Consider the following 18,437-nt stretch of genomic DNA (forward strand, 5'->3'; position numbering starts at 1 on the left):
CTGGTTATTCATTTATATAAAGGAGAGATTAAAATTGTCCATTCTAATGCTTTGAGTATAATCATCTCTTGTAACTTTGGGCTTCTTTCTGGTACTTCTTGGAAACAGAATTTAAACTTCATAAAAGCCATGGAATCCATGGCAGCTTGAAAAGTTATTAGCTCAGTCTGCTGTATGCTCCGAGTGGCCATGTAGTAAAACCTGCCTATTATGTTACATCTTAACCTCGCATCTGACATGGATTTCTTACCTCTTAGTCACTCTTTTCTAGAAGGAGAATTCCAATTCCAGCTACAGAACTTGGAAATAGTAGCAAATTTCCTCATACACTACTTCAGTAAGAAATAATCTTTATGCAATGCAAGTGTTTTACAGAGAGAAACAGGTCAGCTATAAAAAACACAACCTGTATGTGAAATCCCTTTTCAGTCCGTCACTACAGAAGAGCGTGTCAGGCAGCGGCAGCATGCAAAATACTGCTTCATTCTGGCAGTAACAAGAGAGGAGTGAAGAGAGGGACTGGGAGGACTTGACCTACATTGCAGTATCTTTTCTACTCATCCAATTAGCTAAATGCTATTCAAGGTTTTAATCAGAAATTAGGTCAAGCAGGAATGGACAACACTATGTTATTAGAAACCAAGTGCCATTAAATACACAGTTGCATCTAATCATTTTACACAGCATTGAGGACTGTAGTGCGTCACGCCACTTTTAAGTGAATTTGACTAAACAGTAAAATGAGGCAAGATTTCAGAGAATTGGGTTTTAGCTCAAGGGCTCAGTTAGGCAATTGCAAAACTCTGAGCTCAACCTGAACTTAAAGGAGGACAGCACACTGCACCGCAGGAGTGGTTTCACGGACGCTCATTATTTGCTTCCTCTAAGAAACGTCACCAAAGAGGTGAGGCAGAACAAGAACACAGGTATAAGATATATAACATCGCTACTGAGTGGCGATAGGAACCTGGCTCCAAAACTGTCTATATTTGTGAACATTTCATTTCAAGGATACAGCCGCGTGGAAACTGAAGTACTGCTCCAAATAAGTCATTTTAATTTTTGCGAAAAACTTGTCCAACAGAAAGACAATGTGCGCTTCGCTTTCATGACCATCCTGAAGACTGCCACGTGGCCCCTCCACACTTTCAAAATTCCCACACAGTTGCTTACTACGTTTTGTTTTAAGTAAAGTTTGAAATAGTTTGAACAGTTTGAACGAAGCTTGACAGGACTATATCAGCTTCAAACACTAGGACAAGTTTGATGTCTAGGATAGATATCTGGGGGCAAAACCAAGTGACCATCTCTACAAAACAACTTAAAACTTTGTGACTTAGAGTTTACATACCTGGATTTAGAGAATGGCAAACAAACAAAAACAGCACTTAGGAAGCACGGGACTGAATGTAACATCTTCAGGCAATAATGTGTGTACGGGACGGGAAAGGGGATGGAAATCTGTCAGCGGGGATTAACAGATTAACTCCTACAAAAAGAGATCCTCCAAATTCTCTCTCAGTGCTTGAGAAGGCTGAGAAGTTATACAGAAGTAATCTAAAAGTGACATCAGAAGATCACAATTCTTACAGAAGAGACAACAGACTCGCTGAAATATAAGCGGCTAGGAAGTGATGTCCCACCGTCACCTCTACAGAACTGAAACCCACAGAAAAAGAGTAAAAGCTTCTATATACACATTTCTTAGAGAAAGCTCTGGCTTTATGGCTTTCCACTACTATGGTGTCCATTCAATGGCTTTTGGGAAAAGCTGATGTTTAACATCCTGCAAATCCCATTTCATGCCCTTAAGACTACTTTATGTCTAACACTACTACCCTTCTGCTACTGGCTTGGGCTAGTATACTAGTATAGTTCTTCCATTTAAGTCTTCTAAATCCTTTTTAACCAGCTGTTTGCTGGCTCTAATGATAGATAACATGTAAACTAAAACTGGAAGATGTACAGGTTAGTCACTAACACACACTCAAACCAAAAATCTAAGTTCAGAAGTTACAGTACCTGTGGTTTCATTTTACAGTCTGTTCTCAGTCCTGTGGGTTAGGACTGCAAAGACTTCCTGAACCGCATCTGGCTGTACCTTCTGGTCATCCTGCACAACGCAAGTCTTGGGAATTTGGATGTAAAATACTACAAAGTTGCCATTTTTACACGTATAAGCCTTATAAAATATAGATGGACCTAAGCTCCCAATAAGTATTTGTTGGAAACAAAATTAAATATTTGAGTTTTTGCAGTGGTGCCCAAGTTTAGTTGGCAAAACAAGAGCTCACAACAGGCAGCAAGGCTCTCCCCCTATACATCAGCAGTTCCTAACAAGAAAATAAACCACCACAGCAATCGGAAAGCAAACACCAAACAGTTCAGAGTCCCAGGAACATGCGTACAGCAGTCCCACAAGGGAGGCTCAAAAATAAACCATCTTCAGAAAGCCACCGTGTACAGGACAAGGAGCTAAACTGAAGCTAGCTCTTACTTCCATCAGGTAGCATACCAGGCCTGCTAGGAGGATTTTTCAGTATTTATATATGAAAACATATATGCATTAAAAGACAGTGTGACCAACTACCAAACTTACACAAGTTATTTTACTTAACTTACTGCAAAGAAACTACATTTGTCTCAAGTGACCGAATGTACTGTTAAGATGCCAGACTTCTGTGAGCTGATGAAGTGTCCGTGCTGATGCTGAAAGATGGGCCTGCACCTTCGTCACATCTCCCTTCCTTCAGGCTGCATGAACACTCGTGCTGACAAGGAGGCAAACAAGATTGGGGATCTAATCACAATTAAAGAAAAAAGAATTGCCCTGTGTGTTAGAACAGACCAGTTTTACAATTAAGTTTGCCAAGCAGCTTCAAGCACTCATGAGACCATGGGAAGAGCCCAGTGCAAAGGCAGAGCCCTGTACACACCTCCTGTCCTGCAGCAGCAGCTTCAACAGCTTGGAAACCTGTCTTCGACTTGCAAATATCACACAGGAGTTGTAGGAAGTCGGTAATTACATCTCTTGTGGGGGCCAGTCTAGAATCCTAGCAACAGGATTATCCTTCTCCTATTAAGGCAAGGACACAGTCCAAAAAGGAGAAGGAAAAAAACACCACACATTCATGAAAGCATGCGTTACAGACAAAATATAAGAAAGCGGCACAGTGTAGCATTATGGATTTGTTAATGTTTATTTGGAATACTATACTTCCCTTAAGGCTTTACCATTCAGTGCAATAGGGTTTGAATCGGGGATCACTATTCAATATCTTATGCAAACATTTGCAGGTTGTTTATATACATCCAAAAAGTCAAAGCAACTGCACTTTTTCCCCACCACACATTAGACCGTAGGTGCTTGTGCTATGCATGGAGTCAACAACACATTCACTTTAAGGATGATCCAGAAAGACCAAATTGACTGGCACTGCTTCAGCCCTCCCATTTCGAGAGGCACAGATAGCAGCCTTTTAGCAACACAGCTGACAAAAGATAGAGGGTTTCTGTCGGAGACTTCATAAATGCCTCTTCAAGCAAAAATTGTCTTTAGTCATGAACACCATTACATTAATTCTGGTGGCTTAAATGCATAAGCTTAACTGAAGTCACCAAAACAAGTGACAGCTGAGTAATATTTATTACTAACAATGAGAAAAATCTCATCTGAAACACCGTCTCAAAATTTCACTAGGTGCTAATAAAGCTTGAGATACTTCTGGTCCCCTGACTTTTAAACTATGCTACCTGGATTCTAAAATTCGTCCTCCAATACTAGATATCGGAATAGCATTACTTATCAGTTTTCTGAAGTATAGTGAAACAGTTACCATCTTTTATCATCTTTTCTCCTTGCTGAAAAAAAAGGTTCTCTTATCCATTTCAGCTTCCACATTAGTCGGAGAGCTGAAGTCAAGGTGCCTTGGGAGGTTCATTGCCTTCTGGTCTCAAGTCAGAATCTGCACTAGCTCACAACTTGCACTTGTGTTTGAAGAACTGAAAGGTGAAGCTTTCTATCAGATGAAGCTATCTGTCCAGCTAATCTCCTTCTGCAAACAGTGCATTTGCCTCTAAACAGAAGCACCTACAGCCCCTCACAATCGCCTTCAAATACCATTTGATAGACCTTGAAATTTTTGAAGTTTTACTGCAAGGGTGACAGAGCACCGGAACAGGTTGCCCAGAGAGGTTGTGGAGTCTCCATCCTGGGAGATATTCAAAACCCGCCTGGACGTGATCCTGTGCAACGTGCTCTAGGTGACCCTGCTTGAGCAGGGGGGTTGGACATACACGATCTCCAGAGGTCCCTGCCAACCTCAACCGTTCTGTGCTTCTGTGAAACGTTACCACGAGAGAAGTGTCAAGCACCGACAATTTCTTAACACTGCCCAGCAGAAAAGCTCGGTGGCTGCTCTGAAGTCACTGCTTAGACATGCCCGCCGTACCCCACAGCCTCTGCTCTGTGCCCTTCTGCCCCGGCTCGGTCGCCCCATGAGACAACGGCTTGGGCGCTGCTTTGTTCATTAAGTGCTGCAACCAAGGTAGACCATTCGCTTCAGCCGTTGGCCACTGGCAGATACAGTGAACAAGAAATGCTCTTCACCGAGCGCTCCAACATCAGAATTGGGGAGCCCTCTCCGACCCGGTAGGAGACTGGGTGAAAGCTGCTAGCAGCACTACCGCATGCGGCGGGTAGCAGCAAACTGCTGGCATCGGTTGCCGCAGGAGGCGGCTTCTCCCAAGTGCATCCCAATTCTGACAGAATAGGGACATAGTGTTTCTATAAATCACTAGTCAAGATTCTTAATTTAAGTGATGTTTTATATAGAGAAATTATACATCTCCTACCTCTCTGCTCTTCTGTGTTCTTATATGAGTAGCATATAAATACCTATACCTTCCACATGTGCCGACACAAGACAGCTTTCACAATTTTTTTTTTTTTTTTTTTTTTTACCCCCACCATGTGGTGGGGAACTAGTGGACTACCCTGCACCTTACATTTCCTTTTCAGATGTACTTGTTTTAGGGGAGCATCAGCAGCGTAAGCACAAATCCAGACGACTACGAGGCACCGTTTGGACAGCGAAGCTCACTGATATTCCGTCAACTACGCAGGAACAAAGGGACCAAAATCCAGAAAGTTTAAGACAGCAAATACAAGAGTATCTTGATGAAAGAAACAGAGGGATAATCAAATTCCATGCAAGACACCAATAACTCATAAAATTCCACTGTAAAGATAAGGAGTGGGAGCCCCACAGATGACAAAAAGCAGTGGGAGATGTACAAGACTTGGGGCAATCTCTCACTTCTATGTAACAGAGGAGTAAGGTAACTGCAGTCAAGGGTCGCAGACCAAAAGTTTTTTTAGACCGGTTCTTGCCAACTAGAGATCTAGCCAGCTCTAGAGCATTATTTGGTCTCGGCATGAGAATCTAGTCAGCATTTACAATTAGACAGTATTTCATGCGGTTGTTTTGTGAGTAGCCTGATAGGTATCTTCCGGACATGCAGAAGTAACTACCAAAACTGGACAGAAACAAAGACCAACTAGAATTTTACAGAACTGTCAATGCGCACAAAGTCCCAGCTTCAGCTAAGCTACCTCCCTTTCGGCCTCCAGTACAGTGTCAATTATACATTAGCCATTACTGAAGAGTTTAATTAGCCTTCCGCCACGCTTTCCTGGGCATCTTAGCCTCCAGCTTTTTAAATATCCACAAAATGAGAAGACACAGATGTGATCTTGAAAGTTAGGGCTAACTAGAGCAATCAGATTTGCACGTTCAAGTAACCATGAAAGATACAGGTAAATGACTTGAGCCAGGCAGTTCTTTGGGAGGATATTATTTTTCCACATTCCTTCCCCTACAGCAAAGAGGAAGCCTTAATGCTCATTCTTTCCTTTCAGCACTGGAAAACATTCAGTGGTATAGAGCTCTAAAGTAGACATTAAGTCAAAGATAGCCAGGAAGCTTCAGCAGCCTGAAACATCAAAATAAAAGGCATTTGAATTACACTAGCTGCTTGCTTAAGAAAGGTATATTTGCAGAGAACCTTGTAAATAAAAATAGTCTATTACTGGGGTTAAGTGCTCATCCACAACTCAAAGCTTTGTCAGAGAGATCCCACTTTGCTGCAAAATTCCCATTTCCATACCAAAAAGCTGAAAGCTGCCAGCTCCAGCAAGGTACAGTACTCCCCTGATCACATTTTCAGCATAAGGAGAGTATGGAAAACCGTTTCAGAAGCATCTCTTTAGAGGAGGCACTCCAAGACTGAAGACAGCTATCGATAACACGGTGGCGTTCTAAAAGCAAGTATCTTCTCACATAGCTTTCAGGCTGTTAGATAACTGTATGTCTTGAAGCAAGAAGGGCCAAATGCAAAGATGCAATTTTGGAGGGTTTTGGTTTTTTTGTTTTGTTTTTAACTTCAGCTAGTTTTCTAAAACATATTTATTTACTGAAAGAAAACATACCCAAGTTCAAGTATGAATAAAATCTTCCTGATTAAGGACAAACCCATTAGTGCAATTCTGACCACACTTCTGACATGAGCCACTCCTGCTATTTTCTCAGCCTTCTAACAACCACCTCAGCTTGCAAGTTCAGACGGAAACAACTCACCGAATGCTCTGTTAGGAGCTGAGCAAATAGATTCTGAAGCCCTGTAGCTGCTTCTAAGCTTTACACCAAAGAGAAAGAGACTTTACAAGTGCCCGTATGTGAATACTTTAAAACAGAGATAATCTAACTCAGTGAGACTTTAATCTGGGTTGAAACTTTAAATCACACTGTTCTAAATGAAAGAAGTAAGCACAGTCTTTCGTATAACCTGCACCTAAACATTTTCATGTTTTCCTGTATATTAACCACTGAAAGGTAATTTAAGTGATGTTATGGTGGTACCACGAAAGAAACGCTGACTTGCTCACGACAGTAAGAAGAGGATCCGATCATCAACTGGGGGGCTAAGATGAGAATTGAATTAATTCCAGCTGATACACTGAAGGGAAAACTTAGGAAAGGACAGAGATCGTGCCATTTTATTTCTATGACAAACTGCATAAGAAGGTATTTGCTCACCCTCTGCCACCAGAAAAGCGATAGCCACATTACATAAAGATAAAATAAGCTTCAATTTCAGTATTTCCAGAAGTAAACTGTTCTCCAATAAGCAAGTATATGAGAAAGCAGAGCTACATCTATTACTGCAAATACCTTTAGAGAAGGAAGGACTGCTACAGGAACTCCTTTCATCAGCACACGCAGTCTTACAGGTGATTTTTTAAGAAGAAATGCTGGAGATGGATGCAAATTAAATATTGGTAATCAAAGTGGGCATCATACATAGTGCGGTGCCTTTCAACATATCTGTACCACCCACTAAGTACTTGGCTGGAGCTGACTCTGGAAGACTCCCACTTGAAAGCCTCTGGGCTCTCAAGATGACTATGGCTAGCCATTTTCAACCCTTCACCCTGCTCTATAAATTATTTTTGAAGAAGTTACTGAAAGCGTTAGGAGTTGCAAGATAGACCCGTGGCAGTGTCCAAATCCAGTCGGGCTTGCCACGATGGGAGCCCGCGCTCCGCAGCTTGGCGTTCCAGGTGACAACAGAGCACGTTGCAGTAATCTGGCCTCAGACGCGGGGGACACCTGTACCTTGGAACAGGCACCAGCAGGAATGGGCCGGATGTTCAGCTCGTCGCCCCAACTAGAACATGCACACGTGCCGTCTTCCTGAAGCGTGCGTGGCCTGACAGGTTTGCTAGCAAGGGATAACACTTCAGAATGGCTTCATGCTTACAACATTGGTATTTAACGAACAAGCGACAGGCCGCTTTGTTTTTGATGTGATTCCGCTGAAGCATCCACTCCCTGTCACTCGAGATTGCAAGAGCCACAGCTGCCAAGAACACTAGCCTCCTGGAGCTTTCAAGCAGCCACAAATCTCAAAAATGCTCAGTTTGTGCACCGTGTGCCAGAAAACACATTTAAAAAAGAGAGAGAGCAGATGAGTTCTGTTGATCCCAAGGGATGACAGAGTGGGACAGAACATAAATGGAGCTCAAAAAAAGCTTGTGAAGAGCAAAAACGCAAGCCATAAGAGGTAATGTTTATCACTGTGTCTTATGAGAGACTTAAGAGTGAGTTCAAATCTCCCCACATGGGAAGTGGGGAGAAAACAAACAAAAAATACCTTTTTCCTAGCAGAATGTTGGCCGCAGGACTTGTCAGAAAAAGAGTAGGGAAATAAAGAAGTGATCTTATCAAATGAAGTTTGTATTCAGAATCCTGCAAAACATAAGTAAGTTCACTCAAACTCCAGTATAGCCAGCACAGCTATCAGAAGGAAAGACAGCATCTAATGCGTATAACACCATTAACAACAGTTTTAGGACAACATGTAGTTACCAGCAACAGCATTGAACTATTTTGTGCTCTTGAAAATAAAGTTTTATTCTGGAAATTCAACTCTTGCCAAACAAAAGTTGCATCGTGGAAATGAATGCTGTAGGACTCCTTGGTTGGAACTTGCCAATGGTCATATCAGTTTGTCCTTAAGTGAACAAAACCACCATTTAAATGAGGATTCCTTTGGATGTTCCTATATAGAACTACCACAGAATTACATAAAACCAAGATATCGTCCATCTGCGAGGCAAAGGTTATGCTTACTTCATAGTGTTACATATGGCAGGTACAGCTGTTGCACTTAAGCTCTTTTATGCTCTCCGGTTCTTTCAGTTGAAGTTTAACTGAAGATAAAAGCACACTGCAACCACCAGAGAGCTGGCAAACAGATCTTAATCCTGTTGCTACTCAACTGCATGACAGCTTTTATATATGTCATAACATAAATGCCAGACACAAAATTCTTATTTAAGCAGGTGGGCATTTATACAAGCCAAAGGTCAGATAACCTAGCTGGCTGAATAATTTCACACACTTTTTTTTTGAAGGTGCAGAGTTTACAGGTGTATACATGGTTTTTGCTAGGCAAGTAAGAAATTCCAACTGATGTGAGAAAGATCAGGAAGTTAATCATGCAGGTTTGTAATCGCACCATCCACCGAAGAGCTAAACACCTAACTAGTGCAAAATTAGATTTCATTTCAGTATCAAAATACACCCAGGTCCTAAACAATTGCCTTAAGAGAGCTGTCATTTATTTCCCCTAACAGGCAAACGTGATAAGATTGCAGTCATATTACTACATTCAAACGCATTATACTACGGCTACCACACACAACACTCGGAAATACTTCTGCACGAGAACAGCAATCCAAACCACGTTTAGTGACACAAAACATGATTTGCTCTAAAAGTAAAGGAAAAAGAATGAAACTGTCTGTAGGCAGTTAAGTTTTACCTGCAGGCACCAAATCCTAGATTATTTATATATTAGAGTTCTAACCATTAAAATACAGACCTTCAGTACACATCTGAAACCCAAAGTATCACCAGAGAACAGGATTAAGATCTCATTTATATTGACCACTCCCCCTAATTTGATATCACCCATGAACTTGCTGACTGCATATGCTGTCACTGTCCAAGTAACCAATAAAGGTGTTAAACAATATCAGCCTCAATATCAAAACCTGAGGAACGCAGTTGCCAGTTGAATTTTGTGTAGCTGAGCATAACCATTTGTGCCTGGCTGTCCAACTAGTTTTTCCATCAACCTTACAGCTTGCTCATCTAGTTGGTATCTCACCAGTTTGGTTATACGGATACTATAGCAAATCATGTCAAAAGCCTGGCTCAAGTCAACAAGTAAACAACATCCACTTTTCTCTCCCCTTTCACAGAACCAGTCATCTCATCAGGTTGTTCAGTTTAGGCACAATTTACTTTTGATGAATCCATACCGGCTGATCCCAGGTTCATTTTTCTCCTTCATGTGCCTAGAAGCAGCTTCAAGGAGCATCTGCTCCATAAGCTTCCCAGGGACTGAGGTGAGGATGACCAGCCTCTATTTCCCCAGATCCTCCTTCTTGCCCTTCCTGAAGACAAGCAGGAAATTTTCCCTCTTTCAGTCATCAGGGGCTTTCCCCACTCACCACAGCCTTTAAAGACGGTAAAGGATCACCTTGCAATGATGTTGGCCAGGAGCTTCCTCAGCACCCCGAGGGAATCTTTTGTGCACAGGGGAAATGTAAGAAACATTTCTAGTGGCTTGAAATTGGCCTGAACACTTAGCACTAATCTGTATATAACAGGGCCATTCCGGGGCTGGATTGACCCTCTCTGATTATCCAGCATCCTGCTTTCAACACTGAGATTCCAAGGGGAGAATACAGGAGCAGAACAAGCATGAAATTTTACTTCCCAGGATGCTCTCCCATTCTGCAATAGTATGCAGTTAGGGACTTTGGGAAAGAGGTGGAGTTTCCAGATATTCAGTAACCTGAAAAAGACTTCCCCAAGCCCATGTAAACCTTAGCATCCACAACACCCTGTAAAAGGGAGTTCCACAGTTTACACCTCCTCCCGTGTTGTTTAAACCCGAAGCTAGCAGGTGGTACTTGACACTCCTTGGCTTTTGCACTGAAATACTGCAAAAATCTTTTTTTTTTTTTTTTTAAACTTGATCTTATTGCCACAGGTATCAAGAGATAAACTCACATGTTTAGTCCTCTGCATTTTCTTCTCCACTCAACTCTACCCACACCAGTCATATTTCTCTATTTCTGTATAAAGAATAAGGAGTTTCATAGTATCAGGAGAACATAAAAGCAGTAAGCATAACTACTTATCCAATTTCTCACATTTTATTTGACAGGCCATCAGTAATAACAGTGACAGTTTATTTTCAATATATTCTAACAAAGCAGCCTCATTTTGGAGGAAGTGAATTCAGATCAGACCTTTTAAGAAGATTCAACTGCTGGGAGCAGCAATGACATTTTAGAGAGATGGGCAGAATTACACAAAATGGCTTGACTGTTCCTGGCTCTCTAAACCTTTAGTCCTCAAACAGTCCAATCAAACTAACCATGCAATTGCAGAACCTGACAACCATACAAAAAAGATGGATAGGTCAAGCATCAGCTTCTTTTTACTAATATGGTATGCTTTAACATGCATGGTAGGCAAGAGAGGCACACGCAGAATTGACTCTAAAAGCCACAGTATAACCTTAAGTATTGGCATATTTGGGCAGTAACACCCACCTATTAAGTCAACGTTATTGTTTTAGCTTGGATCAAGAGAGAGCTCATGATGCGACTCTCCCAAGTTTCTCCACTTACTCTGCTGGAGTTCACTTTCCATAGGAGCAAGTATAAGAAGCAGATTCCTTTTGGATGAAACTAGCAGTGCACCTTTCAGTTAGAGTGCATCTAATATGCAAGTCATTACTAAGAGTTCAGCTCCCCACCCCTCTGCAGACCAGACCTCAGGAAGTCTCACTAATGACATCTTCAGGAAAATATGCTTCTTCTTGAAGCCGAGGGGGGGGGAAAAAAAGAAAAGAAAAAACCACACTTGCACTGAATGTAAGGCATTTGTGAAGAAGTTTACCACTGCTTCAATTATCTTGTCAGTTTTCCTCCAAACAAGCTTCAAGCTATTTTAATAGCACTACTTGACTTTGATTTTGCACAGAAGTATTTAGAGTTCCTGCATGTGCTACCGCAGGACACAGGGTGCCAGGCAGAAGAGCGGCAGGAACATACCACGTATTCGACTGACGCACAGAACAAGGCAGACACTTTCCCAAACTTCTGATTCGGAATTTGCCATCGCATGTACCCATATTAGCCCTCATTCCTGCCGGCTGCTGGGGATCCCCTGCCAGGCCCAGGTATTCTGCGTTTCCTCTGCCTCGTGCCAGCACATCTGCTCAGCGCGGGGGGAAATAACACGCATGGATTGTGCTGAGGGTTATAATGTTTTGCTGAAGACAGACTCCACCACCGCTTCCCACAAAGCGAGGGCCAGCCCTGTCTAGTGACAACATAAAATTAACTATACCTTCGCACAGCGCTGCATTAGTGTCGTCTCCATACCTCAGTTGCAAAGCCAGCAAACAAACTCACTGACTTCTGGCCAGGGCAGCACTTCCGCAGTCTAAAGCGGTTGGTACGTGTTCCCCTATAACTCGCAGGGATTTGGAAGCCTTTAAGTCATTGAAGTACCCAGCAGAAACACACACTTTGACCTGGAAATTAATTTCTAAAATGACAGACACAGAATTGGATTACTTTGATTGGAAGAATGACAGATTCTGTAGTCTCCTAGCCTCACTAGAGCAATGGGTTATTTGTCCATCTCAACCTTTCCAAATTCTATTGCCATATCATTTTTTTTTAATTTCCATTTGGGAAAAATTGTCTATTTTTTTGATTCCCAAGAGGTGTTTAGAGTAATTTTCGGTTCACTAAAAATTTTAGCATCCAAAAGAATTCATAGCAGAGGATAGTAGCCACACTGGATCAAAACACAGTTTGTATTCGCAGAGCAATTGCTGACTGTGCAGAAAGATCCTTAAAAAAAATAAAGACTTGAAAAAAATTCAGGAAGAATACAACCAAGTGCTACAGTCAACAAAAGATAAATATGACTAAGTAGTGAAGAAAACTGCAATTCTTTTAGCCTCTGACAAAGTGAAGAGGCTTTTGTTCTGCCTTGTGCAGCCATGAGTTTATGTCTATAGAAATATTGCCCTGGTATTTTCCTAGCCAGCAGAGTCATAAATTAAGCATGTGGCAGAATGATGCAACATAGACGGCTTGGTCACTGGGCCGATGGCTTTCAACCGCTCTATACCTCCCCACAGAAGACTCTGCAAAAACTTTCGACAGATGTAACTGAATTAAGCCACAGCTTCTTGTGCTCAGTCTTCTGCGAAACAGGTCTTGTACCTGGGCATAGATTTAAGATGGGGAAGTAAGCTATGATTACTCACAGGGGATTCTAAAAAAAGTTAAAAAGCAAACCTTAGCTGCTTCAACTGTCAGCTCAATTTGCAAGTTTTGTTTAATCATTTAACCTTCTACAAAGCTACCTCACTAAAAAGTGAAATGCTAGCTCTCAAATTCAACAGCAAGGGGCCTGGGCTCCAAATCACCCTCCAGATTTGTTCCAATTGATTTCTTCATTTCACCAGTCCTTCAGAGATTTGATCACTCCACTTCAAGCATCATTTGCATTTTGTACCCAACTAAGCCAAGTACTACTTTTGTCTGAAAAAAGTCTGCAAGAACAATTCAGCTCTGCTGACCTATAAACTGAAAAGCTGTAGCTGGACACTTGAAATAACTAGCAGCAGAAAATAACCGCATTGGCTACTAGGCTGATCAGTCCCTTCCAGTCAGCCTCAAATTATTCTCAAAACACTGCCATTAATGTTTTACAGAATCCTCTGAACTTACGTATATTTTTGCAGTAGTCTTTGAACCTTTGTAGATTCTCAATTTTGGGTATAAGAGTCAGCAAATGGCTCATGTATTTGTAGGCAAGTAGGCAACTTCCTACAGTTCAGGCTCTTCCATCCTCTCTTCTGCATATGCCTGGTAACAGAAAGCAGGGAAGAACGGCATTCCTCAATTCCTTCCTCTATTCTTTTCCTCTATCACTTTCCAGAAGATTGTACCTTAATAAAAGGGCAGTCTTAATAAAGTCAACTTGTAAAACATGCCATTTGCTTCTCTAGCGAATAAGCTTTCTACCTGATTTTGCCTTTACCTTACTGCCTTATCTTGTTTGACATAGCAGTTGAACACGAAATCGGATCTTATGTGCTGCAGTATCAGTTTCAGAGACAGCCTGCCTTTTCATTTTATTTAAGTGGATAGAAGTGACCCATACAGACCTCTACAGCAAGAGAGGAACAGGCTTCACATCACAAGAGTCGCCACAAGAAGCAGCACAGCGACTTGCAGTATAACGCCAGCATTCATACTCAATGGATAGCTGTGCCTTCAAGGAATTCATTGCAATGTGTTTATGATCTATTTGCTTACCCAAGTGCTCTCTCTCACTAGAATCCTTCACCTTCCACTGCCAACAAAAATGTCAGTTTGACTCAACAGAAAATCAGCACAAAGGAAAAAAAAATACCGTGGCAGCATCTTGATCTCACAAACAAATAGCATGAAACATTGCATTTTGCACTTTTATGACATCCTGGCCAAAGAGCATTTATAAAGAGACAGTCTTCTGCAACAGCATTCGGTCCATATTCAGACAGCTCCTAGGCCTCGACATTTTGAAGCTGCACAGTAGAAAAATATTTTGTCAAGTCACACTTGGGGACTTCCCATGAAAAACAAATACCAAATTTCTTCAAGCTTGGCACATGACAGCGTACACTTTCTCCACACACACGAAGCACAAAGACAGCTTGTTTGTGGCTTGTGTCCAGCAACAGGATTTCTCGTCCTGATTTAAGCAGGCCACTAACACACCACAACGGCCGGTAGGTTACGGCGCACTACCACATAACAGAGCAGACGACAGGGAAAGGTGCACAGGGCATTCCGCTATTCTAGAGATCCCTTCCTGTTGTAGGAGGCTGCACTGAATATAAGGAAGAGAAACAGCAACAACCCAGTCCCTCAGTAACCAAAAAGAAAGTGCAGAGCTCTCTGCTGCATAACACGGTCTTGTTACCACATTCACGAGCGCAGACATAACATTACACACCAGCCCCCTTCAACCACAAGCACTGTGAATATCAGCTCACATATGATAATAATGCATACCCAAATCAGACCAAAGCAAGTGCTACTGCATATTCATTCTCATCAACCTGCACCAGCTGTAGCGAGCATCAGTTACAGCCTTCTAGGAGCCACTAGAGCTCCACAGCTACAGCTGCACCAGTTAGCTAAACGATACTGGGGCACAGCACAGGCACTGACTCGCCGTCCACACCATTAAGTTAGTAGCAAGGTCCCTGCCACAAGGCTTGCCTGTGAGATTACGAGCTGAGCCCAGACCAAGTTCCCAGCACAGTCCAAAAATTAGCACAGGCCTGTGCTACCAAATGCAGTCACTGTGTTATGAACACTAAAAGTTTAACGACATGGATATGCATAAACTGTGGGAGGTTGCCTCAGGGCGAGAAAACAAGCCCTGAAGCTGTTAAGTTTACCCATATAGACATAATCTATGTATTCTAGTCTTCAGCAGAACATACAGTTCAATACACAGCTGAGCACAGAACCAAGTCAGTGTTGGTATATCCTCTCTCTTCTCTAGACACACCGTCCCATCAGTGTCTTTCTGCAGGTTGGTTGCTTAGCTACTAGACTGTTTCTGAAGAGTGCATGCAGTCCAGCGCGTTTATCTCAAACTTGAGAGCTATATAGTACCAGCCTCTTACCTTCGTGAAGCTTTTTACTTTAACTGTTGGGACACCCAGCCATTGTCCCAAGAAAAGTCACAAGTTAATAGTCATCTGCAGCTGCGCGTTTGCTGAATGAGCCAGGAAATAAGAAAAAAAGGTTGTTTATCAACAGTAACTTCCTCCCCGAATGCACTGCCCTCACAAGGCACTCTTTCCTTATTTTACATTATAGTTCTGCTCCAACTAATATTCCTAGACATATAAGAACAAGAATAGTTTGAGCCCTACTGAATCAATCTTATCCATATACCTACCACCTACCCTAGGTCTTTTTGTAATCAAACAGAAGGACCATACTTCTGTGGCTTAACACCTGATTTAAGACCAACACCGCAGTTTCACAACAGTCGAATTCAAAGTGAAACTACCTTGGCAATCCCTGCCTTCCCCTCCACCATTCCCACCACCTCTCTTGCACTGGCAAGCACCCGATTCCAGATAGCTGGTTATAAAAACTAAACCAGCAAAGAAGCCAAACCAGAACCATAATAACAATAGTTTTCTGCTGTTTTAGCTCCCTGAACTACCTACAAGCACCAGCGGTGAGGCGACAGATGCAGCAAGGAGGCAGACACGGGACAGAATCGCCACAGGAACATCAGAGTCGACGACCTTGAGCTGCTGTTCAGTAACCAGCACAGTGCAGCCTGGCAGGACAGCCACCTTGATGGCTTGCCAGCAGCAAAAACCGTGGCCCCCAAGCCCCCAACCCTCCGGCTGCCACGATCGCTTTTGACTGTTAGGGCTCACTCCACCCCACAGCGAGCTAGCACAGAGAGCTAAACCAGCAAAGAAGTAACCCCGCAAAGAAGTGCAGAGATGCAACACCACACTGAACATAAACTGGAAGACTTTCCAAGTTTGAGGCAAGTTTTATATTACCTTTCATGAGGAGAACAGAATGCCTGAGCGTTGCCACATTTCTTAGCGTAGTTGTATAACATACCCTGTGAACCTCAAGCACTGGCAGCTGAAATGCCAATACAAGTACACAAGCTAGGACAAGAATCAAGAGACATTATTTCCAAAAAGCGCAAGGGAACTTTTTGAAGAGAGAAAATGGGATTGGAGTTTGACCAGAACATTTTAACATTCCCACTGAAGCTACAAATAGCAATATTTGCCAAAACGGAGGTTTTGGCAAGCATTTAGTCATCTTTTCTTTTTTTTTTTTTTTGGCTACCCTTGCCATGAAGCTAAATATGCTACCCAGGATACCAAATAACCTTCAATTTTGATACTTTTCAGTGCAGCTTTTCTAAATATGTGTTTTAGCACTGAAGTGGATTTTAAACAGATCAGTGGATACAGTATGAACAGTGATGCATGTAGGCAGATAAAAAGATCTGGTCACGTGGACACCCTGCACATGAAATTCTTCCATTCTACTTTGGAAACAAGTTTTAAAAGATGCACAAAAACATATACAGAGAAACCAAAACGCCCACTTGTGGGATGCATCCTATATTCTCAAAATAGTTAACTGCACCATATCCCTTGAATGAAGGGCAGCTATTTTGATGCCTTTCAAACTGTAAATACAAGGTCCAAATAAATTACTATTTATGAAAAGAGTTAGTGCTTGCAACTCTCAACCGCAAATACCTATTTACATTTGCTTTCTAGCCAGACTTTTCAAGTCTTGTTTTAACAGATACCTCTTCTAGAATGCTTATGATATAACCAGAACTCCTCCTCCTCCTCTCTATTAAGTAGATTTGAATCTCCACTGCAAATGCAGATATTTTACAAGCACATGGTGTACTTTCACAATTCACCGCTCTGTTCCACTCCTCCTGCAGCATGCACTTGTTCAGTTTCCTCTATCTCGTGCTTCTCCTGACACTTAAGTTCCCTTTTCATTTATCCATTCTCTAACATGCAGGCTCCAAGCAGAAACTACATGCAAGTTTGTCTTGAAAACAGTATAGTAACAACGACTACTAGACTTGGAATCAGAAGATAAAAGTTCTCCTTCTAGGGTTAATCACTGTATGACAAGAGGCAATTCACTTGCCCCTACTGCAACAAGTTCTCCTGTGTTAGAGACATTAATACACTGAGAATACTGAAAATCATAGTACATGTTGCTTGTTTTATAATATTATTTAAAAGTCTTACTACTCACAGCATTTTGCAAATGTGAAGAGGAAATCCCTTCCTGAGGGGTTTCCTGTTTAAATTTGTGTCTAGAAACGCTAAGCAACTGGAGAACAGGTAGAAATTAAAGAAAACCCTGTTCAAATGAAAAGCATGAGGACAAAGTTGCGGGCAGAGACAGATTAACTGCCCATGCAGACCCCGCAGTATTTCCTTTCTGTTTGAAAAGCCTCATGTTTTCCCAGGCTCTCTCTTCAGACCCACCTGCTGCCAGGCACCGAGGCTCTACTGACCCTTCTGCTGAAGGCAGCGTTGCCCGCGGCGGGTGACACAGGGCTTCAGGTGGGACTAGGGACACAGCCCGGCCCACGGCAAAGCCACCGGCACCGCAGCCGATGCCTGCTCACGAGCAAGACTCCACAGCTTCGGGAAACAAAAATAAGCGTTCCCGGATCGCCCTGCAACAGCTCCGGTTCACCACCACGCACCAATTTAAAAGTTGGCTCAAACCCACGAGCGCGTCGCCCCAGCTCGGACCGCGGCGGCCCCGCGCGAGCCCCACGGGAGGCGGCCTCGCACCCCGGCAGCCCCAGCCGGGGACGCCGGGCACCGTCAGGGCGCCGCCAGGGCGCCGCCGGCTCCTTCCCCCCCTCGGGCACCGGCCGCCACGGCGGCAGGGAGCGACAGGAGCGGCCGCCCCCCGCAGGAGGGAGCCCGCACGACCCGGCGCAGCCTGGAGGCCTCTGACCCGCCCCAGCGGCCTCCGGGCCCCGCCGGACGCGCTCCCCGGCCGCGCGGCCTGCGCGTACCGTGCGGGCGGCCTCTGCCCAGGTCCTGCCCTTCTTCCTGCGGCCCTTCTCCCTCATGTCGGACGCGGCGGGGCGTAGCTGGCTCCGAGGCTCCCGGGCGCTCCTTCCGCTCGCGGCGGGGCGGGCAGGGCAGGGGGAAAGGGAAGGGGGGGG

General features: G+C 43.3%; 1 protein-coding gene across 7 annotated transcripts in view; it reads right to left on the reverse strand.

Annotated features, from left to right (window-relative positions):
* Positions 1-18,431, reverse strand: part of ASXL2 (ASXL transcriptional regulator 2) — a 138,317-nt gene extending 119,886 nt beyond the window's left edge. For 3 of the 7 annotated variants that reach the window (XM_026080208.1, XM_026080210.1, XM_026080209.1), the window contains exon 1: positions 18,285-18,359. Coding sequence is in view for 2 of the 7 variants with exons in the window: in XM_026080203.1 (XP_025935988.1) it covers positions 18,285-18,341 (57 nt within the window). In the remaining 5 variants the exon portion in view is untranslated. Of the gene's footprint in view, positions 1-12,031; positions 12,198-13,396; positions 13,535-17,739; positions 17,875-18,284 lie in introns of those variants that run through there. The other 4 variants (XM_026080203.1, XM_026080201.1, XM_026080205.1 and 1 more) reach the window with 3 other exon arrangements.
* Positions 18,432-18,437: the final 6 nt, after the last annotated feature.

Source organism: Apteryx rowi, unplaced genomic scaffold, assembly GCF_003343035.1.
Source record: "Apteryx rowi isolate R43461 unplaced genomic scaffold, aptRow1 scaffold_511, whole genome shotgun sequence".
Lineage (NCBI taxonomy): Eukaryota > Metazoa > Chordata > Aves > Apterygiformes > Apterygidae > Apteryx > Apteryx rowi.